This window comes from Petromyzon marinus, chromosome 25 (genome assembly GCF_048934315.1).
Source record: "Petromyzon marinus isolate PM22_M1 ecotype Great Lakes invasive population chromosome 25, UKy_Petmar_22M1.pri1.0, whole genome shotgun sequence".
NCBI lineage: Eukaryota > Metazoa > Chordata > Hyperoartia > Petromyzontiformes > Petromyzontidae > Petromyzon > Petromyzon marinus.
Window position 1 is genome coordinate 8831704 of NC_133691.1, and position 25797 is coordinate 8857500.

The 25797-nt window shown below is 49.9% G+C and overlaps 1 protein-coding gene across 2 annotated transcripts in view; it reads right to left on the reverse strand.

Moving 5' to 3' along the window:
• Positions 1 to 6753: 6753 nt before the first annotated feature.
• The window catches only part of LOC116945762 (cytochrome P450 1A1-like), a 21716-nt gene continuing 2672 nt past the window's right edge, over positions 6754 to 25797 (reverse strand). For both annotated transcript variants that reach the window (XM_032960290.2, XM_032960291.2), the window contains exons 2-7: positions 21420 to 22282; positions 20392 to 20515; positions 19432 to 19521; positions 16908 to 17031; positions 10668 to 10754; positions 6754 to 8262 (exon numbers count right to left, since the gene is read on the reverse strand). In XM_032960290.2, coding sequence (XP_032816181.2) covers positions 7974 to 8262; positions 10668 to 10754; positions 16908 to 17031; positions 19432 to 19521; positions 20392 to 20515; positions 21420 to 22259 — 1554 coding nt within the window. In that variant the 5' untranslated portion in view covers positions 22260 to 22282 and the 3' untranslated portion in view covers positions 6754 to 7973. The remainder of the gene's footprint in view (positions 8263 to 10667; positions 10755 to 16907; positions 17032 to 19431; positions 19522 to 20391; positions 20516 to 21419; positions 22283 to 25797) is intronic.

Consider the following 25797-nt stretch of genomic DNA (forward strand, 5'->3'; position numbering starts at 1 on the left):
CAGACCTCTGGAACCCAACTCGTTCGTAGGTATAGGGGCCTCTGTACTGGAGGGAGATGACTCCCCCACTCTACACGCACACTGTGGGGTTGGTACTGCTATGGACCACATCATAAACCACTGTAGTCTGCGCTCCTTCAATGGAGGAGGAAGAGCAAAACGACACGAACTCTCCTCTGAAACCCTCTCGTGGCCAGCAGACCTCGACATTGTCATTCAGCTACTGAACAGATTGCCATCAGGCGCAATAATACAATCGTGCTGTATTAATGGTGAGCTGGAATTCCACTCACTCTCCGTATTTGCTGTGATGTGTAGCCTTTCCCTGCGATGCCACTTTTGCGGATGAACGTGTAGAGGGTTTTTTTGGGGGGAGTCTGCGAAACGCAATGGGTCTTTTGTGCTTTCTGCTGAGCGAACTAGATTTCCCACTTAGCAATTTATATCAAATACTACACGAAATATAGATAGATAGACAGGACGTAATTCAAGAAATTCTCACCTGCTGGACAGGACACTAGCTTACAGGCAGCACTCAAGAGACGCGGTCACATCCTTGCACGTTTCAAATACAAATTGAATTGCAGCGCATTAGGGCACGGCTGAATAATTCTCAAAAAAGTACACATCAGGCTTTAACGTAAAATGGGATCAGTAGTGTGGTAGTCCACGTGTTTACACAGTTCTGTTTGTTCTTCGAGCAAACTCAAATGAGCAGAGGAAGAGAACTGCCACAAGTTATCTCTGCACGGGTTCACGGAAGGGTCGCGAGGCGCAGACGCCAGTCACGCGTGCGCGCTCGGGCAATGTTTTCGGAAAGACAAAAAAAAACTCCCCGTCCACGTGTTTATTTTACAGTAGCACTCGGGCATGCAGGCGCACACCGGACGAGAAGGATAACTGACTTTTTGGTTGCATCATTAGTTCTGGTTAAAACTACGAAAACAAGTTAATTCTACACAACGCGCTTCCTTGCCATTAATCTTCCACTGCTTGTTAGTACGCATATTTTTGTCCATGAAAAATGAGCAAATATAATTGTATGAACACGGAACCACGTGTCTGCGGTGTGGATTACTTGGTGTGCGGTTTATTGGGTGTATGGGTTACTGGTGGTGCGGATTACTGGTGGTGCGGGTTACTGGGGGTGGGGGTTTCTGGGGGTGGGGGTTACTGGGGGTGCGGGTTACTGGGGGTGCGGGTTACTGGGGGTGCGGGTTACTGGTAGTGCGGGTTACTGGGGGTGGGGGTTACTGGGGGTGGGTTACTGGAACAATAAAGTTCCCTTGCTAGGACTACTCGTGTGGACTCCCTTTCACGTGTCGTGAGTCCAACTGAGCCGCAGACGTTGTTCTTTAGAGGCAACACATGTATTTGTAACATCAACACGTAACACAAAGGGGTAACGCTGCCCCTTCACCAGATACAGCCTAGGGTGGTGGCCACCCAGCTAACTACCCTAAATGGAGGAGTTACAGCTACGAAGGGTCTGACCCTCACACCGGGTCCCGACCACGTGTCGATGCCTGTAGAGCTTCCAGCTTGTAGGACGTAGAGCTTCAGCTTGTAGAATGCAGTGACCCCGGTCCCTCTCAGGGACCCACCTTATATCCCCCTGGGTCGGGGCTGGCTCCGCCCTTGGCCCCGCCCGCCTTCGAGCGTTCCAGCTCTCTCTCAATCCCTCTCGAGAGCTCTCCCCGGACACGTGATCGCCCCCTTGCCACCTCACCTGGGGGCCTCTCTGTGGACACTCCGGATCACGTGTCTACGGGGTCAACCAGAGTGCCATGGCCCAGGGGCTACCCTGCAACTGGGCTGACACTCTCCCATTTACCCTTGTGGGAGCCCCCACGACACGCTATGCAAGGTGCCCGCACTAACCCAGAGCACACAAAGCCCCGCTAGGGCTGGTACTACACCCGCCTACGGGGTGTACGCGATGACGGTGCATCGCAAGCCACGGCCCTCTCGGGCCGGCACCATACAGTGACATCCCTGATGTCACTACACATGTAATAAATGACTCATTAATTGGGTATTCCTTTAATCGGGCGAAGATCGTTTGATATAAATGAGGTCAAATTACGCGCTTGAATCTGTTGTATCTGTAAACAGTTTCATCCGTACTCTTTGGTTCTATTCGGTAAAGTCACGTAGGTAAAAAATAAAACAACAAAAATCACGACGTTTCGGCCACAACACAAGCGGCCTTCATCAGGTGAAGGGACCAGACTGTCTCGAAGACAGCGCTGGAGTGCAACACAGCCAAGCTCAGACCGCGACCTTTAAGCTGTGTGAGAGGCATTAAGGTGCCTTGACAAAGGAATTAGCATAAAAATTAGTATTTAATTGGCCGACTTAGCATGATGAACGGTGTAGAGGTGGTGTACATGCAGGTGAACATGCCAGTTGGCAAGGGGGGGGAGGGGGAGTTTACCTATTGATGGTGTGAAAAGGGAATTTTAAGAGCTGCGAAAGTTTGGGGTACCACTACTTGAAAAAATATACTGTACCATTGAAAATTAGTTTAATGTTTGGTTCGATTTAGAACATCTTTCCAATGGTTGCTTAATTTGAAACCATCTTCTCGGTTGAAATTGTGTCTGTGTTTGTAGATCTGAATTGCCTTGTGAACAAATTTCTGTTAAAAACCCGTGGGTTTGCAAAGAACCTTGGTATCGGAGAAAATTATATCGTGATCACCCACAGCGTTGTAACAGTGATCAGCTACGGCAGAAGAATTCGTTCTGACGTGTTTCAAATCTGATTTGTGTTCGCAAATTCGTTCAGAGACATGTCGCTTCGTCTCCCCGATATAGCAATCACCGCAGGTACAACTCAATTTGTAAACCCCGGGATACTGTAAGTCAGGGATGACATCCTTCACGGATGGGATCAGATCACGAATTTTGTGTCTGGTTCCTTCACCTGATGAAGGCCGCTTGTGTTGTGGCCGAAACGTCGTGATTTTTGTCGTTTTATTTTTTACCTACGTGACTTTACCGAATAGAACCAAAGAGTATGGATCCTTGCAGTCACGAAATTTTCAAATCTAGAACTTTCATCCGTATGTCATAGCAGGAAATGTGTTTTTCTTCAAGCACGTTGCCGTTGCTTTTCAACGTCAAATTCGGCTTCCCAAAGGTGCCAACCTTCATTGCATCACGTGGATGATCACCGATTCCGGCAAAGAGAATGGAACAGAAGCTGCGAAAAGTGCGCAGAGGGGCTCATGCTTTGGACTGACACTGAGAGGCGTCAAGGGGCCGTCCATGAATGACGTCACACACCTGGGGAGGGGAGGTCAGACATTTGTGACGATGTGTGACAAGGGGTGGAGGGGGGGTTTGAGAAATGTGACGTCACATCAAAATGCGCAACTTTAAATAAATATAAACAATGGAATTGTTATAACAACACCAATTTTGATTAATTTTCATTATTAACTATTTGATTATTATATAGCCTTAGCTCTTTCGGTAAAGTCACGTTGAAGGGAAACAATAAAATAATAAAATATATATTGTTTTATATAAGAATATGAATTACTGCAGTCACGAAAGCTTTAAATCAAAACTATTTGATTATTTAAATTTACTAAGGTCACCTTTTTAATTTATTCCATGAAGGAGCATTTTGCTTCTCCATGGGGGAATGGAGAAGCATACATTTTGTAAATTTTTTGAATGATTGTTATGAAACATTTTGATTTTAATTGTTCTACCAGGGCTTTTCATTCTGTGGAATGAATATGTGATTGTTATAATTGTACTCTCCATTTTGCTTCGTTCTACTACTAAGTATGTTTTTATAGTTATAATTACTTTTAATATTTTATAATTATAAGATAATTTCAATATAATATTTGAACATCTCCAGTTTTAGTTAGACGTTGAATATTTTCAATTTAATTGTATGCTCAATTTCAGCTTCCCAACGCCTCCTTTTTAATACGTGTTTTCTCCTACAACATCAGAGTGCAGCGCCACATTAAATGCGCACTACAATGACAATAGTTTAAAGCGATTTGAAGCATGTTTTATTTTCAAAATGGAAATATGTGTTTTTTTTTGGGGGGGGGGGGTGGCAGAGCTTTGTGACGTCATATTTCAGGGGGGGGTCTGACTTTTTGTAACGCCGTGTGACGAGGGGGGGGGGTCAAAAATCGTCCAAAATCGCGTGACGTCATTTATGGACGGCCCCCAAGAGGCAATGGGTCTATGAGCGGGACCCATAACGAGAAGAAACGACGGCCGATTGACGGAAACTGATGACGGGAATGGCAGCCAGAGGAGGTAACGCGCCCGGGAGGACGACGAGAGCGGAGGTGGAGCGACGAGGTGGGTCCACGTGGACGAGACGGACTGAGGCATCCCAGAACTGTGAGGTACGCAGTGGCACGGGGGGAGACTTCCATCCAGCAGTGGATAGACAGTGGCTGCTGATGATGATAGCGATGCCATCGACGGACACTTTATGCTGCATTTACAATACAAAGACGATGATTATTGTGATAGCGGGGACAGTGGCGAGTGACATCCAAAGCAGTTCTGGATCGGAAAGGTGAAGTATGGGTCAAACATTCCCCCGTGACCAACGCGGTGTGGGGGAGGCCTTCATCCAGCAGTGTAATTGATCAATGGTGATATACAGTACGTAAACAACACACACTATGGCATATTGTCGCTCTTAATATATTCTCAAAAATATTATCGTTTCATACATTCTAAAAAATATTTTCACCGAAAGAAAGAGGAAGCGTTCGCGATGACAGAGTGGGGCTACTGTTCTTTGGTTCTTTCGGTAAAGTCACGTAGAATGAGAATAAAATAATAAATTGATAAAATAAAATAACACAATAATATTCTCACGACGTTTCGGCCACAACACAAGCGGCCTTCATCAGGTGAATGGACGAGACTGTCTGGTAGGACAGCGCTGGAGTGGGGCTACTCTTCAAGGCCACGTCCCAGGGTCTGATGTCCACCTTAGAGCCGACACAAATGGGAACTTTGTGCGATTGGTGAGTTGGCCACACACACATCGAGTGTGGCCAATTATTGAAAAGTATCAGAGTGTGCGCGTGCGTGTGTGCCAGGGGTGGTAGGGGAGCGGTGGCCTCGTGGTTAGCGCACTGCGCTACGAACCCGGCAAGCCGAGTTCGATTCCCGCTCGCGGCCGACACCAGTGAACTGAACCAGTTCTGGGCCTGAAATGAGTACTGCACCTGGCGTGATGAGTAAACATCGCCACTCGGGAGACAAAGGCGGCCGGACGTGGTGCTGGCCACCCACCCCGCCGCGTGCCGTGCCGGCCTTCATATGTGCTGGCAAAGAGCACTTGCCCTCGCAGTCTGTTCAAGCCTACACGGGGGGAACTTTGTCTGTGTCTCTGGGGGTGATGTTCCTTTCCGTTTCGTGGGGCCACGGGCGAGGTAGCGTTCACTGCTCGGGGGCGGCGGCGCCAGGGGGAGACGAACGGGGATGGAGAGAGAGAGGACTAAAGGGATGGGGTTCGCGAGCGGACCGATCGATGCTCGCGTTGACCCTTGGGGATCGAGCCGTGGGGTTTTTAGACGGGAGGATTGACGGCTGGACGTGGGCCCCCAACGCGTGACGGCCCGTCGAGTTCCATTCCGACTTTGCTCACCATCATGGCCATGGAGTTGTTACACGCGACAGCGAGGCCACCGAGAGACCGTGGCATTCCAGATCCGCATTATCACGCCGTGTCAACCCACACGGTCCATACGGCGTGCAGTCGTTACAATACGGGCGACACATTTACGTGTCTATTTATCTTTGTGTTTCTCCCTTGTGATGGGACTTTGCAGGATGAACGTTGAGATTTATAAGGGCACTAGGGGAGACCAATAAGGTCTGCACTGGTCTGTAATAAGGTAGGGGGCACTGATAAGGGGTTGACAGGAATGGTATTTAAACACCACTACCAGCACGGCTGGGGGAGGAGGCATTGAGTATCTGCTAAAGTCTCAGCCACCCTTCAAAATTATTACAATCAAGTCAAAACGAGCGGTAAATCATCATATGTACAATTTCAAGCGTGCTTTTTTACCATGATATATGTGTATATACTTGAATATACTTGAATACGAGGATTATTCCAGCCCGAGTAGATAACTGCACATTTTCAATCTAAATGTAGATTTTATGTTTTTATGTACGTGGATGTATACAAAACAGAGGCAGCGCAGACTCACACAGATGAACAAACAAGTGCAGCGTAAAATTTTGATTTAAAGCTTTCGTGACTGCAGTAATTCATATTCTTAGTTCTTTCGGTAAAGTCACGTTGAAGGGAAACAACTAAATAATAAAATATATATAAAACAATAAAAATTCTCACGACGTTTCGACCATAACACAAACGGTCGTGAGAATTTTTATTGTTTTATATATATTTTATTATTTTGTTGTTTCCCTTCAACGTGACTTTACCGAAAGAACTAAGAATAAGTGCAGCGTAGCTTACAAAAAATATACAAAGTAGTAAATGTGTCGTCTTTACCATGACGTGTTCTATCGAGAGAGAAACATATTTACGTCCTCTAGTGTTGCAATTATGCAATAACCTCGTGAATTACAAAAGGTTACAAGTGAAAATAACCACGGTGATTTTGACTGTCGCTCAGAGGAGAGGTATTCATCTCAGTAACAGCAACCTCTGCCCGTCCTTGTGTTTAATTATCCCGTCGTCAACGTCACGTAAGCAGTTTATAAATTCACACAAGCAGCAACTTAACGCATTTATTGATGGGCGATGCGTATATGAGCGTGCGTACATAAACATGATCGCAATCGGTGAGGCGTAAGCGGTTCGCCGCTTCTCACCACGGATGCTGCAAGAACGGTTACCCGGCTCCCGCACATTGACGAGGCCTTGCTGACGATTCAACCCCTTCGCGAATACGCGACTCCCCACGGACTTGGAGATTTGTCTCATTTGATCCAATAATCGATTAATTTGTCTTGTTTAAAGTGTCTGTCTTACCCGACTTTCCTGTACTGCCTCAATCATTCCATCGGCCTTTGTATATACATTTTCATTCACCGTATAATATTTTCTGAATGCACGATTTGATGCATGTGCCGTTTACGTAATAATCTATTCTGATCGACGATGTGCTTCAATGATTGTTGTTCTGTCATGGCTAACCAATGAACATTAAAACCTGCTCTGACTTGTACGGGGGCTGAACTATACGACCATTTGCTCTTTTTTTCCAGGGGACACATACTAAAGCGCCATCAATAACGGCGGGGTTCTACACCAGGGGCATGAGTACAAAGATTTACCTCATAAAATCTGGCAGGCAGAAATTGTAGTATGATGCAAAATGTTGTAAGATAAAACACAAACAAATTCGAAGGAAATATGCGAGTCTTAGCACGATTGCCAATTTGGGGGCGTGGCAGGAGTTGCTAGGGATTATGTAATCACTTCCGCTGCGCCGGCCAATCAGCCGCCAGGAAACATCTCCATGCAACATGACCGCCGTGGCATGATCACTCCGTGCACTTTAACCAGTCTGTTGCTGAGGTAGGTATATATATTGAATGTTTATTATATTCATTAATGTTATCAACATGAAATTGTTCATGTAAATAATTATGCCGTATTATTTTCAGTTACATTTATTTCACTTTGACAATCGACGTGTGAATGATCCTGACCACCACCCCAGTTCTCTCCTAACTTGACGTGGCTTATTGTCTTAACTGCTTCATTAAACCGAAGTGATGACTAGCCTTAGATTGCACGATTACCTATAACTGTGTAAGAGGTTCTGCAGTCACGTCCCAGATAAACATAGCTTCAATAATTCTTGGTCATCAATGGAAATGATCTTAACACTGAGGAAGGAAATTCTACGTTTCTCTTATACGGAAGAATGTGCATTCACAGCCTGTTCCGCTCGCCGTTACCCACGGGGAAACTCCGGGAGAGGTGGCTCAGACCCTCGGGGTGATGCACACTCTGTAGCGAGCGGGCTTCAGCACAAGGGAGTAGATCGGGGTGGGGTCTGGCGGCGGCAGGCCCTGTGGAGATGCGATGGAGAGGTTCTGGAGCAGCGTCGAGAGGAAGATGAAGAGCTCCTGCTGAGCCACCGTATCTCCGAGACACCGGCGCTTGCCAAGACCGAAGATCTGCACTTTCTCCGTCAGCTCCTTGTTCACTTCGCCGCTTTCGCTCGACAAGAAACGGCCCGGATCGAAGCTCTCGGGATTTGCCCAAATAGCCCTGCGCAAGACAACAGTGTTAGTACAGGCACACGATTGTACTCCGGCGACGGTAATAATCGATAATTATTTGTTTTTGATAGAGCGCCCTTCACACACCGGAGCATCTCGGAGCACTTAAGATGACGTAAGCGGCGCACAACACTTTCAAAAGGCACCCCTAGTGGCAGCCGTCCCTGTGTGGAACAAGGTGACTGCATCTGGTCTGCAAGTGGGCGTGAGTCTGCCACTAGGGGTTGTGTGTGCCCAATTAGTATTATGCGGGTAATTAAAAAGATGCAAATTTGGTCCATTATGCCAGCGGACAATGGCCTATTCTTTTTGGATGACATCAGGAATATACTCTTTGGTTCTATTCGGTAAAGTCACGTAGGTAAAAATAAAATAACAAAAATCAGACGTTTTGGCCACAACACAAGTCGCCTTCATCAGGTGAAGGGACCGGACTGTCCAGAGGACAGCGTTGGAGTGAAGACAGCCAAGCCCAGGTCGCGTCCTTTAAGCTGTGTGGAAGGAAACAAAAAACGCCTTGACAAAGGAATTAGCATAAGATGATGTACTGGACCGGCACGGTGTACACCTGGCCCTGAAGAAAAACGGATACTCTGACCGTACCATCCGCCAAGCTGCTTCTCCCTCCATACAGAAACAACCACTTGATACTCCGGTCAAAACCATCACACTACCATATATAGCAGGCGTTACTAAAAAGATCTCCAAAATTCTAAACAAACACAAGATCCTGGTCCGGTTCAATACAGTACACAAAATCCGTGACCTGATCCCATCCGTGAAGGATGTCGTTCCTGACTTACAGTACCCCGGGGTTTACAAATTGAGCTGCACCTGTGGTGACTGCTATATCGGGGAGACGAAACGACATGTCTCTGACCGAATTCGCGAGCACAAATCAGATTTGAAACACGGCAGAACGAATTCTCCTGCCGTAGCTGACCACTGTTACAACGCTGTGGGTGATCGCGATATAGTTTTCTCCGATACCAAGGTTCTCTGCAAACCCACGGGGTTTTATCAGAGATTTGTCCACGAGGCAATTCAGATTTACAAACACAGACACAATTTCAACCGAGAGGATGGTTTCAAATTAAGCAATCATTGGAAAGATGTTCTAAATCAAACCAAACATTAAACTAATTTTCAATGGTACAGTATATTTTTTCAAGTAGTGGTATCCCAAACTTCCACAGCAGCTTATTTCCCTTCACACCAACATTATGTAAACTCCACCCCCCCCCACCGTGCCGGTCCAGTACATCATTTTATGTTAATTTATTTGTCAAGGCGTTTTTTGTTTCCTCTCACACAGCTTAAAGGACGCGACCTGGACTTGGCTGTCTTCACTCCAACGCTGTCCTCTGGACAGTCCGGTCCCTTCACCTGATGAAGGCCACTTGTGTTGTGGCGGAAACGTCTGATTTTTGTTATTTTATTTTTTACCTACGTGACTTTACCAAATAGAACCAAAGAGTATGGATCCTTGCAGTCACGAAAGCTTCAAATCTAGAATTGACTTCAGGAATCTTTAAAAGTCCACTGTGAAGCAGATGGCATTATATCTTACCGCTCATAAACCCGCAGTACTAACCAGGGCCACCTGCCCGATTATAACCCTGGACCTGTGCAACGAGCAGCGAGCGCGCTACCGCTGGGTCATGTCACCGCCCCAGTGGTGTGGGGATTCCGATGGGAAGTCGGGCGACTGGGACAGGGACATCGGAAGACTCGGTTGGACAAAACCTCACAGGTTGGCAAAGGAGGAGCGAGCGGATGAAGGGGGGGGGGGTGGAGTGAATAAGGAGCGAGTTACGCGAGAGAGAGTTACGGGAGAGAGTGCGTTTTGGGTGAGAGGGTGGCGGAGACAAACGCAGAGCCGTCGCGGAGGCAGGCAGACGCGCCCCGGACCGTGTCTGCCATCGCCTACGCGTGCGTGCACACGCGCGCACCACTGAGCATACGCTCGCCACGCGGTGTACACAGCGAGATACGGTGGAGGGTCGCCCCACCGGTGTCTCCCTCGCCTGATGTGCAGGAGGTCGTGGGTTCGATCCCGGCCCTGACGCCTGCTGTTGCTGTATATTTGGAGTTTGCATGTCTCTCTCTCTCTCCCTGTGGTCACGTGGAATTTTTCCCGGGTCCTCCGTTTTTTTTCCCTCCAAATTTTTAATCAACGTCACCACGCGTTCAGAGTATTTGGCTGCTGCAAAATGTCCACGCGATGTGCCACTTCGTTGAGCTTTCATTTGTGGCCAGGTCGCTTCTGAAAAAGAGCTTACGTAGCTCAGTGGGCCTCGCCTGGTAAAATAAAAAGTCTACGCATGCGACACGGCACCCCGGCGTGCGTCGGCGCGCTGCCCTGTGCTGTCGCGTCAATGCAGGCATACGTACGGGTCGTGGTTGATCTGGTACTGGTTGATGAACACGCACGTGTCCCGCGGAATGAAGAAGCCGTCCAGCACCACGTCCTGTGTCGTGCTGCAAAAAGGCAAAAAGCACAAATGCGATCCTTCTGATGGGAACATCCAGGTTAGGTTCTGTCAACGTCCAATAAGCACACTGCGTATGTTCGCCGTTTCAGAATAAGTGTTAGCACATTATCATTGAGCTAAAGTTCATGTTTGCAAGGGATTTACAACAATAATATTTTACAGCCCTTTGTCAAGCAACTGCCGGATTAAGGCCTCTATATACCGTGTCCGTCACGCAGGTTGTTTGACCATACTTCACCACGCTGGTCAGCGTGGGCTTGGTGAATGGGGCAACCATGATCCGTTTAGATATCACTCTGTGCCACTGATGACAGCCGTGGTCGGGAATCAAACTTAGGTCCCAGGATTCGCAGCGCAGTGCCGTAACTACTCCATCACCACTCCACCCCTCACGTTGAACTTGTTTGTGGCTTAACTTGTTTCGCTTTAAAAAAATGTTTAACTTTTGTTTAACTTAACTTCATCTTTAACGTGTGCCAAAGTGTAGATCTCCTCTGCCGCGTTGCTGTTCTGTATCTGTGCTGTTTCTGCTTCCCCTGTTCCCTCGCCCTCAAAGAAGTGAGCGACTTTGAGTCTCGATTCCCTCTCGCCGGGGCCAGAAAAGGTCCCGATGGATTTCTGTGCATGGTGCCGTCACCGGCTCATCTCTGCAATCTGCCGGCGAGCAACATGAGGAAGGTTCGTCTGGAGTGTCACTGTCGTCGCAATGCGATTCTAAAAGTCACCATTCTCGCGGGAGCGGCCTTTGAATGAATCAGTATGGTAACATTCGTGTGGGTTGCTGGGACAATAATAACAGGGTACAATTATTTCTGTTATTACTATAATTATTTCTGTATTTGTTTTTAACCAGCCTAAATGGTGGGATTGTTTATGTCCCGTTGCAACCCCGTTAGGTTTGTGTGGCAGCAGGAATAGGTCAACGTGCGAGGTCAAGATGCTGAAAGGGTTCAGTCGGTACTCGTAAATCTTCTCGTCATCATTGCTATCTGAGCTCACCTCTAACATTTATTTATGTGGCCGTGAACGTAAAAGGGCATTGTTATTAATACTTCATATGTTGCATTTTGACTCTTACACATTATCACGCTAGTTTACCCAGGAAAGCCTCACTGAGTCTCAAGACTCTTTTTCAGGAGGGTCCTGCCAGGTTTTCACAGTGCAAAGTGAAGCTGCTGCTGTGATCCTAAATCAGTGATTTGCAGGTATTTTTTCATCATTGGGACGTTTGGCCAATAACAGTTACATTATAAGTGCGTGTGTTTCGCTAGGGAACTTAACAGGAGAACCAGGAAGAAACCTATGCAGAACAGGGGGAGAACATACACACTCCACATAAGATATAAACCCCTTTATAGCTTTGTATTGAGTTCAATTGATTTGCAGACGTTGACTTGGTGGCAACACATTTATTCAACTCAAACACACGGGGTGACTTCCCCTTAACAGAATAACAACCCATGGTGGTGACCACCAGGCTAACTACACTAGTTACCACGTGACTGGTGTAGTTAGCCTGGTGGTGACCACCAGGCTAACTACACTAGTTACTACGTGACTGGTGTAGTTAGCCTGGTGGTGACCACCAGGCTAACTACACTAGTCACAACGTAACTAGCGACTACTTACCAGGACCACAGCTCGGGTCCAGGTCCACGTGTTGGAGACTCGTTGAATGGAGAACGTAGACGAAGGTTTATTCAGGATGAACAACAACAACCCCGGTCCCTCTCGGGACCCGGCTTTTATTCTCTGTGGCGTGGCCGGTTCCGCCCTTGGCCACGACCACTTTCTAGAACCCTCGGGAAGGATCTGGGTCCCAACCACGTGAACACCTCTAGCCCCAACTTAGGGGCCCCTTTGTAGACTGGTCACGTGTACTCCCGGGTCAACCAGAGTGCCATGGCCTTGAGTAACCTCATCCCTCGGCCGGCACTCCCACACACCTTGTCCTGTAGGGTCGGAACTGCACGCAAAGCGTGGTGCCATCTAGAGCTATCAACCAGCGCTCACCGGGCCCCTCTAGGGCCGGTACTACACCCACACCACTGTGGTATCCGCGATGTCGTAACACCGCTACAGCGTGCCTCTCTAAGGCCGGCACTGCACATTGACATCCTGCGATGTCGCTACAGCTTTAACAGACTTTTTGGGCAAGTGCTGTTAGCGAGCACCTATGAAGGCCGACATGGCACACGAGGGGCTGGGTGGCCACCCCCACCACGCCTTTGTTTCCTCAGTGGCGGTGTTTACACAACGCACCAGGGGACTCATTTGAGGCTGAGCCAGCGTAGGATAACTCCAGGACCGGTTGAAATAACCGTCACTGATGTTGGCCGCGAGCGAGAATCAAATTCGGGTTGCCGGGTTCATAGCGCAGAGCGCTAACCACTGCGCCACCGCTCCCCAAACTCCAAAGGCCACCTGTGTAGCCTTAACAGACTGTTGGAGCAAACACCACAAACTCACTCACACTCAGTCACTCACTCACCAACAACAACAACCGCCATTCGCCACTAAGTGGCGGTGACGTCACCACAACGCTTGTGCCAGGCTATGTGCACCTTGAGGCCACGTGAAGTGTCAAACGCCCGCTGGCAGGAGGTCACGGGGCAGACCCAGGTGCCACGGGTTGACTTACTGAGATGACTGACTGATGCACCACCTGTGCTCCCTACTGTGCCAACCTGCTGTGCTTTAGCCACCCGGCGCTCCGCTCATTGTTGTGAGTGTCGCTCCTCCGCCCTCCATTGTTGTTAGAGGGTGACTGCCTCCAACTGCCCAGCAGCGTCTTTCACGAGCCTCCTCCACAGAGGCCGATCTTGACACCGCTGGTACCAGTCATTGGCAAGTCCACTCAGCTCCACATCCTCCTGTACCACATCACTCCATGTTCTCCAGCCCGTGCCACGCCCGTTTAGCCCCCTCTATCCAGCCGAACAAAAGCTGTTTAGGCATGCGGTGACTGGGCATGCATGCTACATGACCCAGCCAACGCAGCCTTGCCTGCCGGAGGAGCTCACCGATGGGACTTTGCCCAGATCGTTCAAGGATTTGTGAGCTCCTCACACAATCCAGAGAAGATGCTCCAATAGGGGGGTCCACGTTTCGCAAGAGTAGAGAATGGAGGGAATGAGCGTGGCCAAGAAGACTTGAAGCTTTGTGCGGAGTGACAGACCAGGTAGCTTCCACACAGGGTTACGCAACCGACGAAAAGATAATGCCGCTCGACTGATTCTGAGTGAGACCTCTGCTGTCAAACCGGAGCCAGTCATGAGCACACTGCCCAGGTATGGGAAACTCTCCACTCTCTCCAGAACTGCCCCATCACCGATTGGGAGTAGTGGGAGTGGGTTGCCCGATGATACAAAATACCCAGGCAGGTGCTTAGTTTTGGTGGGGCTGATAGTAAGGCCCCACCTCTTAGTGGCACGCTCCAGTTTCAGCAGCAGCGCCTCCAACTCCTCCTCTGAGTGAATGACAATTACCAGATCATCGGCATACATAACGTGGTTGACCAATAGGGAGCCATCCCTTGACCGCACCCGGGCATCGATCAGCCTCCCATTGTATCTGTATCAGATGGAAATTCCTTTGATACAGCCATCAAAGGCTTCATAAACTACGTGGCTGAAAAAGATGTTAAATCATGTGGGAGCCAGATGACATCCCTGTCACACCCCAAGGTGAACAGGGAATGGCTCCGACTCCCAGCAACGTAGTTTTACCCGGGCCCGCTCACCATCATGAAGGTCCTTAATGATCGTGAGCAGAGGGTCAGGGACTCCGAAAGCACGAAGAACAACCCAGAGCCCAGGCCTACTGATGGTATCATAGGCCTTGACCAGGTCAATAAAGCAGAGATGTCGGTCTTGTTGGAATTCGCTACACCTCTGCTGTAGCAAACGGACAGAAAATATGGCATCTGTGCAGGACCGCCCTTTCCTGAAACCACATTGAGGCTCCGCAAGCCTCTCCTCAGTGTGCCTGGCAAGGCGATGTTGAATAATCCTTTCCAGGACCTTTCCCGGCACACTGAGGAGTGAGATGCCCCTGTAGTTGTTACAGTCTGTGCGGTCACCCTTGTAGTCCCCCTTTTTAAAGAGGGGGGACCACAAGGGCATCCTTCCAATCCTGCGGAACCCGTCCAGTGGTCCAGACTGTAGTTATGATGTCATGTAGGGCAGTCTGTGCACAAACGCCACCCTCCCTCAGCATTTCGCTTGGGAGATCATCTCTGCCCGGTGCCTTTCCTGGTCTCAGACTCTGGATCGCCTTTAGTACTTCCTCAATAGATGGCACCTCAGCCAGCCACTCACAGGGGGTGACTTCCTCCTCTAATATTTGAGGCACCGCAGCCTCAGCATGGTCATCTTCACTTTGTCACACGATATTTTCCATGTCGAGGGATTTACCCTCCCCCAGGATTTCACAGAAATGCTCAGCAAATCTGCAAACCTGTTACTGGGGGTCAAAGATTGTGTCACCGTTTTTTCCCCTAATGATGGTAATACGTGTTGGGCTGCAGGTTACTTTTTTGATGGAGTTAAATAGGGATTTGTGATCGCGGGCCATTTAGGCAGACTCTCCTCAGCAACCCGCGACCACCACCCATCCTTGCAGCGCCTCACGGCTCTCCGAATCTCCAAGCGAAGGCTGCGGTAAGCCTCCTCATTCTCTGACATGGGATGCTGTAGACGATTAGAGTGGGCCTGTCGCTTTTTCTCAGCCATCCTGAACACCTCCTCTGTCAGTCAGGGTCTCTGGGGAGGTCTGGAATGCGTACCCAAAGCAGCCATTGCAGCTGCCTGAGTCACAGTCCTAAACCTCGCCCATTTACCCTCGACATCTGGAGGAGTGGGGGATGATGCCAACCCCAGCCGCAAGCGATGATGAAATTCTCGCTTTCAACTTTCATCAGCTAGCTGAGACCAGGCCACCTTAGGTTGGAATGGGGACCTGGGTGTACACCCACCACTGGAGTGGAAGAATGGCAAGCGCATCTTACAGATGACAAGTCGATGGTCAGAGGGCAGATCAGCTCCACGGTAGGTCCTGGTGTCAAGGACATGGGCCCGCATCCGCTGTTCCGTCACGATGTAGTGCAGCAGATGTTCTTGTTTGGACCCGGCATGCATCCATGATGTTGTGTGGATGCGCCAATGCCGGAACAGCGTGTTGGTAATTACAAGCCCATGGGCTGCAAAAAAAATCTAGCAGCCTCCTACCATTGTTATTGAACTGATCTGGCCCATGCCTTCCAATCACTCCAGACCAGGTGCCAGCATCATGACCAACTCGGGTATTGAAGTCACCCAACAAGATGACTCTATCCCGAAGGGCCACTGTAGCCAGCACCTGTGACAGGTCATAGAAGGCATCTGACTCATCGGCCTTGCCTGCATCTCTCCACGGATGTTTGTCTTCGGTGGGGGCATAAGTAACCACGACCACCACCCCTCGCCTCCGGTTGATGGGAAGGCGAACCCAAAGTGGCCTGGGGCGTACAGCTTCCCACACCTCACCGCCACAACCCCACGCCCCCTTCATTATTTTGTTCAGAAGAAGAGCCACTCCCTGTCCACGTCTCATGGTGGCAGGAGCCAGAGCCGGTCCACCGGACCTCCTGAATGCCACAGAGATCCAGGCGGTACCAGTCCAGCTCCTGACAGAGGAGTGGCAGCCTCTCCTCCGCAGTGAGCATTTGAACATTCCACGAGGCCATCCACAATGGCTTTTTGTTGTTTCTGGAGGAGTCCCGAGGGTAAAGATTCAATCTCCTGGCTCCGCCAAATGGGGTTTGGCCAGGAGACGTCATGAACGTCTTTCTCCCCGGGGCCTCTGGCACAAGCTTATTAATTACATCTTTTTTACGTGGTTTTGTGGTAATTTATTGAAGGTGGAGTGGTTACCAGCCCCTCACACCCGTCCAGAGCCCCCATTTGGCTGCTGTGGTGGTCACCAACGCACTGAGGGGAAAAGCCAATTGGAATTGGCCCTCCCCCCCACAGTATTGTCCACGACAGCGTTGCCCGTCCAGCACCACTCCGCAGGACAGGGGCAGAACATGCACACAGAAAGGTGCACAAGCGTCACCCGCCACGCCACCCTGCACCAACTCGCCCGCTCACGCTGGCACCTGTGCGGTATGGTGAACGGCAAGTAGGAGGAGTGGCGGAACATTTCCATGATGAAGGCCTCCAGCTGGCTCAAGCTGTTGCGGTCGCCCGAGACCGGTGCTCGGTTCCCGCCGATCTTCTCATCTGATGGGGAAATGCGCATGCACATATGGCGTGACTGTGCTGCCGTTTGCTTGGAGCGCATGGGCTGGGGGGGGCAGAAGAGCAACAGCAAGGAACATTCCCTTCGCATCTAAAAATCCCACGCCCGGTCACTTCTGCAAATGTGGCTTCTGTGGCAGCAATAGATGCCATGTCGTCACTGTCAATCATGCGAAGTGTAAAACGGTAATTAAACTGAACCACGCATTTTAAATTAATGTTTTTGGATAGACCTCGAAACGATCGGGACTAATTTCAGTCGTAAGACCCTCAAGCACGCGGCATAGCGAAGCAACTTAGATCGTCACGCAGTCTGCAGTACAAGCGTTTGACGAAGCGCCGATTAATGTCGTTTGAGCTCGCCCACTAGTGTGATTTGAAGGACAACCCTCAGAACCAAATTAAGCAGCGATTGGATACGCGACGTTTGGCTTGATGCCACATCGAGCAACTTCAAGGAGATCCACGCAGTCAAGGTAATCAGAGAGTGAAGTTCTATTTACGACGAGCTGCGCCGTAATCAACGAAACCAAAATGGTTTATTTTGAAGTTGGGATTCCTGCTGCCAATTTGCCGAGTGCCAGACAGGGAACCGCACCGACGTACAGCGGGATGCGGACTCCCCCCACACCTCCAATTAGCACAGTTGGCTATGTACGGTGCGAAAGAAGTTCAACATACATACACACACAAGCTCCCTTCTCTCACCGCGTAACTTTTTGCGCGATCATCACTGGCAGTGGAACGAGACTCCGGCTGCTGTTGTGTGCTTCATTTAGCAAGAATAAGCGACTGGAAAAAAGTCGCCCAAAGACACGAGCCCTTCGATCTACCACACGAGCCACTCAATCTACCACACGAGCGCTACGATCTACCACACGAACCCTTAGATCTATCACACGAGCCCTTAAATCTACCACGCGAGCCCTTCGATCTAGCACACGAACTCCTCGGTCTACCACATGAGCCCTTCAATCTATCACACGAGCCCTTAGATCTACCACAGGAACCCTTAGATCTATCACACGAGCCCTTAGATCTACCACACGAGCCCCTCAATCTACCACACGAACCCCTCGGTCTACCACACGAGCCCTTCAATCTATCACACGAACCCCTCGATCTACCACACGAGCCCTTAGATCTACTGTACGAGCCCTTAGATCTACCACATGAACCCCTCGATCTACCACACGAGCCCCTCGATCTACCACATGAGCCCTTAGATCTACCACACGAGCCCCTCAATCTACCACACGAGCCCTTAGATCTACCACACGAGCCCTTAGATCTACCACACGAGCCCTTCAATCTACCACACGAGCCCTTCGATCTACCACACGAGCCCCTCGATCTACCACACGAGCCCTTCAATCTACCACACGAGCCCTTAGATCTACCACATGAACCCTTCGATCTACTGCACGAGCCCTTAGATCTACCACACGAGCCCCTCATACTACCACACGAGCCCTTCGAATAAGCGACTGGAGTGCTTCAAATTATCTCATGAACACAGGGCGGAACATATTTTGTTTGAAGAAAGTGGGACACACAGTTGCATTCAATGTCCGAGGAAGACACTGTCCTCATACAATTCTAGATTTGAAGCTTTCGTGACTGCAAGGATCCATACTCTTTGGTTCTATTCGGTAAAGTCACGTAGGTAAAAAATAAAACAACAAAAATCACGACGTTTCGGCCACAACACAAGTGGTCTTCATCAGGTGAAGGGACCAGACTGTCTCGAGGACAGCGCTGGAGTGAACACAGCCAAGCTCAGACCGCGACCTTATCAGAGATATGCTCACGAGGCAATTCAGATTTACAAACACAGACACAATTTCAACCGAGAAGATGGTTTCAAATTAAGCAACCATTGGAAAGATGTTCTAAATCGAACCAAACATTAAACTAATTTTCAATGGTACAGTATATCTTTTTCAAGTAGTGGTACCCCAAACTTTCGCAGCTTCTTAAAATTCCCTTTTCACACCATCAATATGTAAACTCCCCCTCCCCCCCTCGCCGGCCTGCACATGTTCACCCCCTCTACACCGTTCATCATGCTAAGTCCGCCAATTAAATGCTAATTTTTATGCTAATTCCTTTGTCAAGGCACCTTAATTCCTCTCACACAGCTTAAAGGTCGCGGTCTGAGCTTGGCTGTGTTCACTCCAGCGTTGTCCTCGAAACAGTCTGGTCCCTTCACCTGATGAAGACCACTTGTGTTGTGGCCGAAACGTCGTGATTTTTGTTGTTTTATTTTTTACCTACGTGACTTTACCGAATAGAACCAAAGAGTATGTCCTCATACAATCATTTGTATTCCACTCCTCGACCATGTGAGATGATGAGACGAGCGATCAAAGAGCCTCTCACCGATCTCCTTCTGTAGCGTCTTCTGAATGTCGGGGTAGATGCACAGGTAAATGAGGGACCACGTGATGCCAGCAATGATCGTGTCAAAACCTGTGCGGCACACAGGGGACCCACATTGGGCATTACCGTTACGTCCACAAAGATATACCATACCTGTCAACCCCTTATCAGTGCCTGCCTTGTTACAGACCAATGCAGACCTTATTGGTCACCCCGTACCGCTTAGAAATCTCAACATCAATCCTACAAATTCCCATCGCAAGGGAGAAATACAAACAAAAAGGCAAAAAATTCCCCATTTTGAAACGGCCGTACGCCGTATGGACCTGAAAACTCAGTTTTCCTGTACAAGAATACAGGTAAACCGTATGGGTTGACAGGTAAGATATACTCTTTGGTTCTTTCGGTAAAGTCACGTCAGCAGTTGACGTCAGCAGTCCTCCTGCTGTGTTTGTTTCACACCTGATGACGGTTGCTTGTGTCGCGATCGAAATGTCGTGATCTATTATATTTTCCCTACCTACGTGACTTCACAGAAAGAAGCAAAGAGTATGGATTCCTTCAGTCACGAAAGCTTCAAATCAAGGTAAGATATACACACACGGTGAGGTGTAAGGTGTGAATTAAACTAGAGCAGAGTGCTCAGAGAATTCAACACATTCGTCAACAGTGACACTCCAAGACCTCGAAAGGAAACACTAACAACAGCGGACGTGTTGTGCAACGATCCACATAAATGTTGTTCGGAGAGGGTGATGCTGAAGCAGCATTCCACCTGCCACTGTGACTTGCGCATCGAATGGCTTTTTTCCCCTGCCACTATACTCCATCGATCGGCGAGCCAGCCCGTGAGAGAACGCGTCCGGTCATTGTGCAACTCGGCGAACGATAGATAACCTTTGCCTGGTTGGCGGTGTAAAATTCGCACGCGCGGTGTTTACCACTCGCATGCGTGGTCACCTGCGGCAAAAATATCCATGACCGTGGCGACCACCTGCTCGTCACTTAACCCAGCCATGATCTTGTCGTCGTTGCGCTCCGCACACAGGCTGATGAACGAGTCCGTGATGTCCCGCACGTGATCCTGTGACACGGGGAAGATACGCGCGCGTGCACAGACCAGCCAATTCTCGTCAGCGGTCGAGTGGCTGTCGAATTTAGTTTCCGCGTTGTTGCGCGGTCGTCCACGTTGGGTCAACGCCGCATTCGTACGCTCTGTGACTCCCCCCCAGCGTATCGGATTGCGATCGTTGTCTCAATGATTGACTCCTATCCGACGCAGTATGCGGAAACGTCCGTGAAAGTGGAGCCAGGGAATCTGTAGGCACGGCCAACGAGCCTTAGTGTTTTAATTACACGCTTTTATTTAACTCACTGTCTGTCGTATCCTCAAATCTTGTAGCTAAATTTTTACCCACTTCCCAATGTCGTATCGACTGCAAACTTGGTATACGTATGTCATACTGATGACAATACTATATTCTATCATTAAAAAGAAAATATATATTTTTAAACAATATTTTTTACATGTTATGTTTCGGCTTGGGTCTAATTGTCCACGCTCAACTCACGTTGGCTGTAAATCATCCCGGTCCCTTACGTTATGGCAAGCTTCGGGGCCACTTCCTGGAGTCGTGGAGTTCTGCCATTACTCGTATGGTACATTCCAATAAAGCATGTTTTTAAAAAAAGTATTTTGAAATATTACTTATTAAGCCAAATGTTCAGCTTTACACGTCCCTCATATTGGCGGCAAAATACAGCAATGGAACATAATATTATCAGTCATGATCAGCAATACAATTCGGGTAATTATCCTTGACATCGAATTGCTCTTGACAGTTATCCAAACCATGTTGAGACCTGTTATAGTGTCTGTGTGGAGAAAATATGGACTTCGGGGGTGGGGCGTAAAACTCCGGCTAAGCAACGACGATGTTGCACTTGACAACGTTCATCAACGCCAGAGTGTCTCTCCATCATCAAACCTTCTGGTAGGTGCTGTAATGCTCCTTGATGTTCCCCTCCATGAAAGCCTGCAGCCTGCCGGTGATGGCTTTAAACGCCTTCAAGGACGGGTTGGGGAGGTAGTGCAGGACGGGGAAGAAGTCGAGCAGGGTCCCCGCACCCGTCAGCTGCGAGATGTCCCTGTTAAACTCCACGACGCGCAAGAAGGTGGGGTCCCCGTGCCGGTAGCGCTTCCCGAACACGAGCGCGCACATCACGTTCGCGACGGCGCACGTGATGGAGGGCACGGGGTCGAAGCCGGCCGAGTCTCCGCCGCGGCACACCTGCACCAGCTCGGCCGCCTCCTCGCACACGTGGCGCTCCAGCAGGCACAGGAAGGGCTTGGCCCCCGCGGGCGCCGCGCAGAATTTGCGAAGCGCGTTGCGCGCCAGCTTCTTGCGCGCCTTCCAGCCGTCGTCGTACCGGGGGGAGAAGGAGAGCGTGTTGCCGCCGCCGATGAGCCCCAGCGTGTAGAACGCGGGCCGCCCCGCGAACGCGTCGCCGTGCTTGACCAGCGCCCGCTTCGCGGTGTCCAGGCCGGCGATCACCACCACGGGGACGGAGCCCAGGCGGATGCGGAAGACGTCGCCGTAGCGATCCCTCATCCGCGTGAGCGTCACGTGCGGGCTGAGGCCCACCTGCGGAATGTTGCCGACGACAGGCCACGGGGTAGGCCCAGGGATGGGTTTCCCTTTCGGCGACGGTCGGTTGGAGCCCCGCCTCCTCACGTAGACGAGCAGGAGGCACAGTGCCGAGGCCAAGAGCAGCAGCTCGGCAGTGAGCAACGACTCGGCAGACTTGGGCAAAAACGCGGCCTTCATGGTTTTTTTCTGAGATTGGATGCCTGCGTGGGTCAACACAGATCCACCACCCCCCCCCCCCCCCCCAAAAAAAAAGACGTCAAAACATCAAGGCAAACTATTTAGTAAAAAAATATAATTAAACCTTGGTCAAATTTTAATAAGCGAGCGGCATCTCCTGCATTATTGTGGGGTTACGTTTACATACTGTCATGCAGCCCACGCACTATCAGTCGTACGGAATTCTCTCTGGGGGAAAGGTTAATGCCCGGATCTAGTATGGAAGCCTCTGGAACATTCCCGAAGGTTCCTAGAGGGGCGTGGCCAGAGGTGGGGCTTAGCCTCGGAGAAAAGAATATAAGCAGGGGGTACAGCAACGTTAGGGGTCGGTGTTTGAAGATCGAAGAGGAGCTCCCCGTCGCTGCTGCCCCGCCGCCGTCTCCACCTGCCGCCTGGCGGCTCGACCTCCAGCTGCTCAGCCGCTCCACAGCGCGCCGCCAGCCAGCGGTGCGGCAGGGAGTGTGGTGAGCGCCACGTGGCGTGGGGCAGCGCGGCCACGAGAGCGGGAGGAGTGGCTGTACCAAGACTTAACAAATATACCGAAGTTACTTGCCGTGTCGGAGCCACTCATTACAAAATGAAGGCTCGCGAGTGTACTTATCACTTGGTTACAGCCCTGTGGTGGAAATTTCATTTTCCTACGGTATGGCAAAATATATCGCGTAAATTTAAACGGTTTAATTGAAAAAAAAAACAGTGTCTGTTGTGCACAGAAGAAAAAAATCCACAATGGATTTGACTTACAGCCACACAATCTTACGAGTGGCAGCAACGTCAGAGTGCACGGCACACAACGGAGATCTTTCTTTGACGAACAACATTGGGCGATCCCTTGCATTACCTCCGCTGCCGTCGATGCTTTAGCAGTGTCAGAGTCCCCGAGGGGTATTTTCTTCGTACACTCTACCGTGAAAATTATCCTGAATAAGCGTCGTTGTGCGCGAGGTTTACGCGCCGCTGCTCCTGCTGCTGCCTGGGAGCTGCTGCAAGAAGAGCGTCAAAGGGGGCGATTGTGGCAGGATGGGAGGCGTTGCTGCACATCGAAGATCGTGCCAGAATCCAGCGATATCAACGGTGGCAGTTTCTCGTAACTTTGTCGTATTTCGCATCGTTAACGTAGTCTTCTTGTGCGCTGCTGGTACCCGTGCAAATAAAGACTGCCTAAGACATCTTCACCTGCTGTGCGACCCATCTTCTCGTCATCGGGAACTTTACAACATCTATCCGACTAGCACGGTTGGCTGGGTACGGTGCGAAAAAGGTGCAACACAGTTTAACACGTAGGGCTTTCGCAACCACGATTATCCGTGAGGTTTTTTTGGGGGGGTTTGACCGCGTGAATATGAACGTGTCGTTAAACCCGCCACGGACAATTAATAAGGGTTGTCACATGAAAACTGTTTGGCACTCCAATACCAATACCCGCCATTCACTGATAAGTGACGGTGACATCACCACGGTGCCTGTGGCCGGCTAGGTGCACTTTGAGGCCATGTGAAGTGTCGAAGGCTCGCTCGCAGGAGGTCTCGGGACAGACCCAGGTGCCATGGGTTGGCCGACTGAGACGACTGGTAGATGCACCACAGCTGCATACCCCCTACTGTGCCAACTTGCTGCCTTTTAGCCACCCGGCGCTCCGCTCGTTGTTGTGAGCGTCGCTCCTTCGCCCTCCGTTGTTGTTGGAGGGCGACTGCCTCCAACTGCCCAGTAGCAGCGTCCTTCACGAGCCTCCTCCACAGAGGCCGATTCTGCCACCGATGGCACCGGTCTTCGGCAAGTCCGCTCAGCTCCACATCCTCCCGTACCGCATCAGCTCCATCTCCTCTCCAGCACGTGTCACACAACGCCCCGCAATATCCTGAGTCTCAATTGATAACACTTGCCTTCGCGTGATATATCGAGGCTAATATTATCAAGGTGGGTTCCCTTGTTGACAAATGCCCTCAATAAACACCAACGTGGCCATGCGAACATTCACGCTGCCGTCACCGCTCAAGGCCAGGAAACCTCATGGCATAACAATAAACTCCTGCATTCTGTACCACAAACACACGTCTTCGTTGTATTGCCCGCGTCCAACTTCAGTTGTGGAAACGTGATGCTTGGCCATTGAGGCGGGGAGAACATGTGCAGTAAGTATGTATGCACCTATATGTTGAACTTCTTTCGTATGGTACTTAGCCAATCGTGCTATATTGGAGGTGCGGGGGAAGATCAAACTAAACAAAGCGTTTATAAAGAAATGCGTTTTCAATCTGGATTATTTAAAAGTGCACAGCTCCCCCAGTGCGTCTGCCTCACAATTTAAGAGACATATACCGGCGATCGCACTCTGTTGGACTGTACATTACCAGTTCCACCGTCAAAAGTTAAATAATGCGAAGCCCTGCAATTCCTTGCCAATGCCACTGCCGACGCAAGGGCCTCCACGAGAGGTACATCTGGGGGGGGGGGGGGGGGGAGATTTTAGCCTACTCTTCCACGCTGGAAAGGCATCTTGTAGGAGGTGGGGTACCCACACTTTACCCCACCACACGCGACCAGACGATCGACCGTGGTGAACCCATTTACACTGCTGGATGGACAACGCTTCCACATGGCTGTCAACCCCTAATCAGTGTCCTACCTTATTACAAACAAATTCAAACCTCATTGGTAGTCACCGCGTGCCCTGCTGAATCTCAACGTTCATCCTACAAAGTCCCATCACAAGGGAGAAACACAAATAGACACTCACCACTAGCACACTCACCACTACTACACTCACCACTAGTACACTCACCACTAGTACACTCACCACTAGCACACTCACCACTACTACACTCACCACTAGTACACTCACCACTAGTACACTCACCACTACTGCACTCACCACTACTACACTCACCACGAGTACACTTACCACTAGTACACTCACCACTAGTACACTCACCACTACTACACTCACCACTACTACACTCACCACTATTACACTCACCACTAAACTCACCACTAGTATACTCACCACTACTACACTCACCACTAAACTCACCACTAGTGCACTCACCACTACTACACTCACCACTACTGCACTCACCACTACTACACTCACCACTAGTACACTCACCACTAGTACACTCACCACGAGTACACTAACCACTAGTACACTCACCACTAGCACACTCACCACTACTACACTCACCACTAGTACACTCACCACTAATACACTCACCACTACTACACTCACCACTAGTACACTCACCACTACTACACTCACCACTACTACACTCACCACGAGTACACTCACCACTACTACACTCACCACTACTGCACTCACCACTACTACACTCACCACGAGTACACTCACCACTACTACACTTACCACTAGTACACTCACCACTACTGCACTCACCACTACTACACTCACCACTACTACACTCACCACGAGTACACTCACCACTACTACACTCACCACTACTGCACTCACCACTACTACACTCACCACTACTACACTCACCAC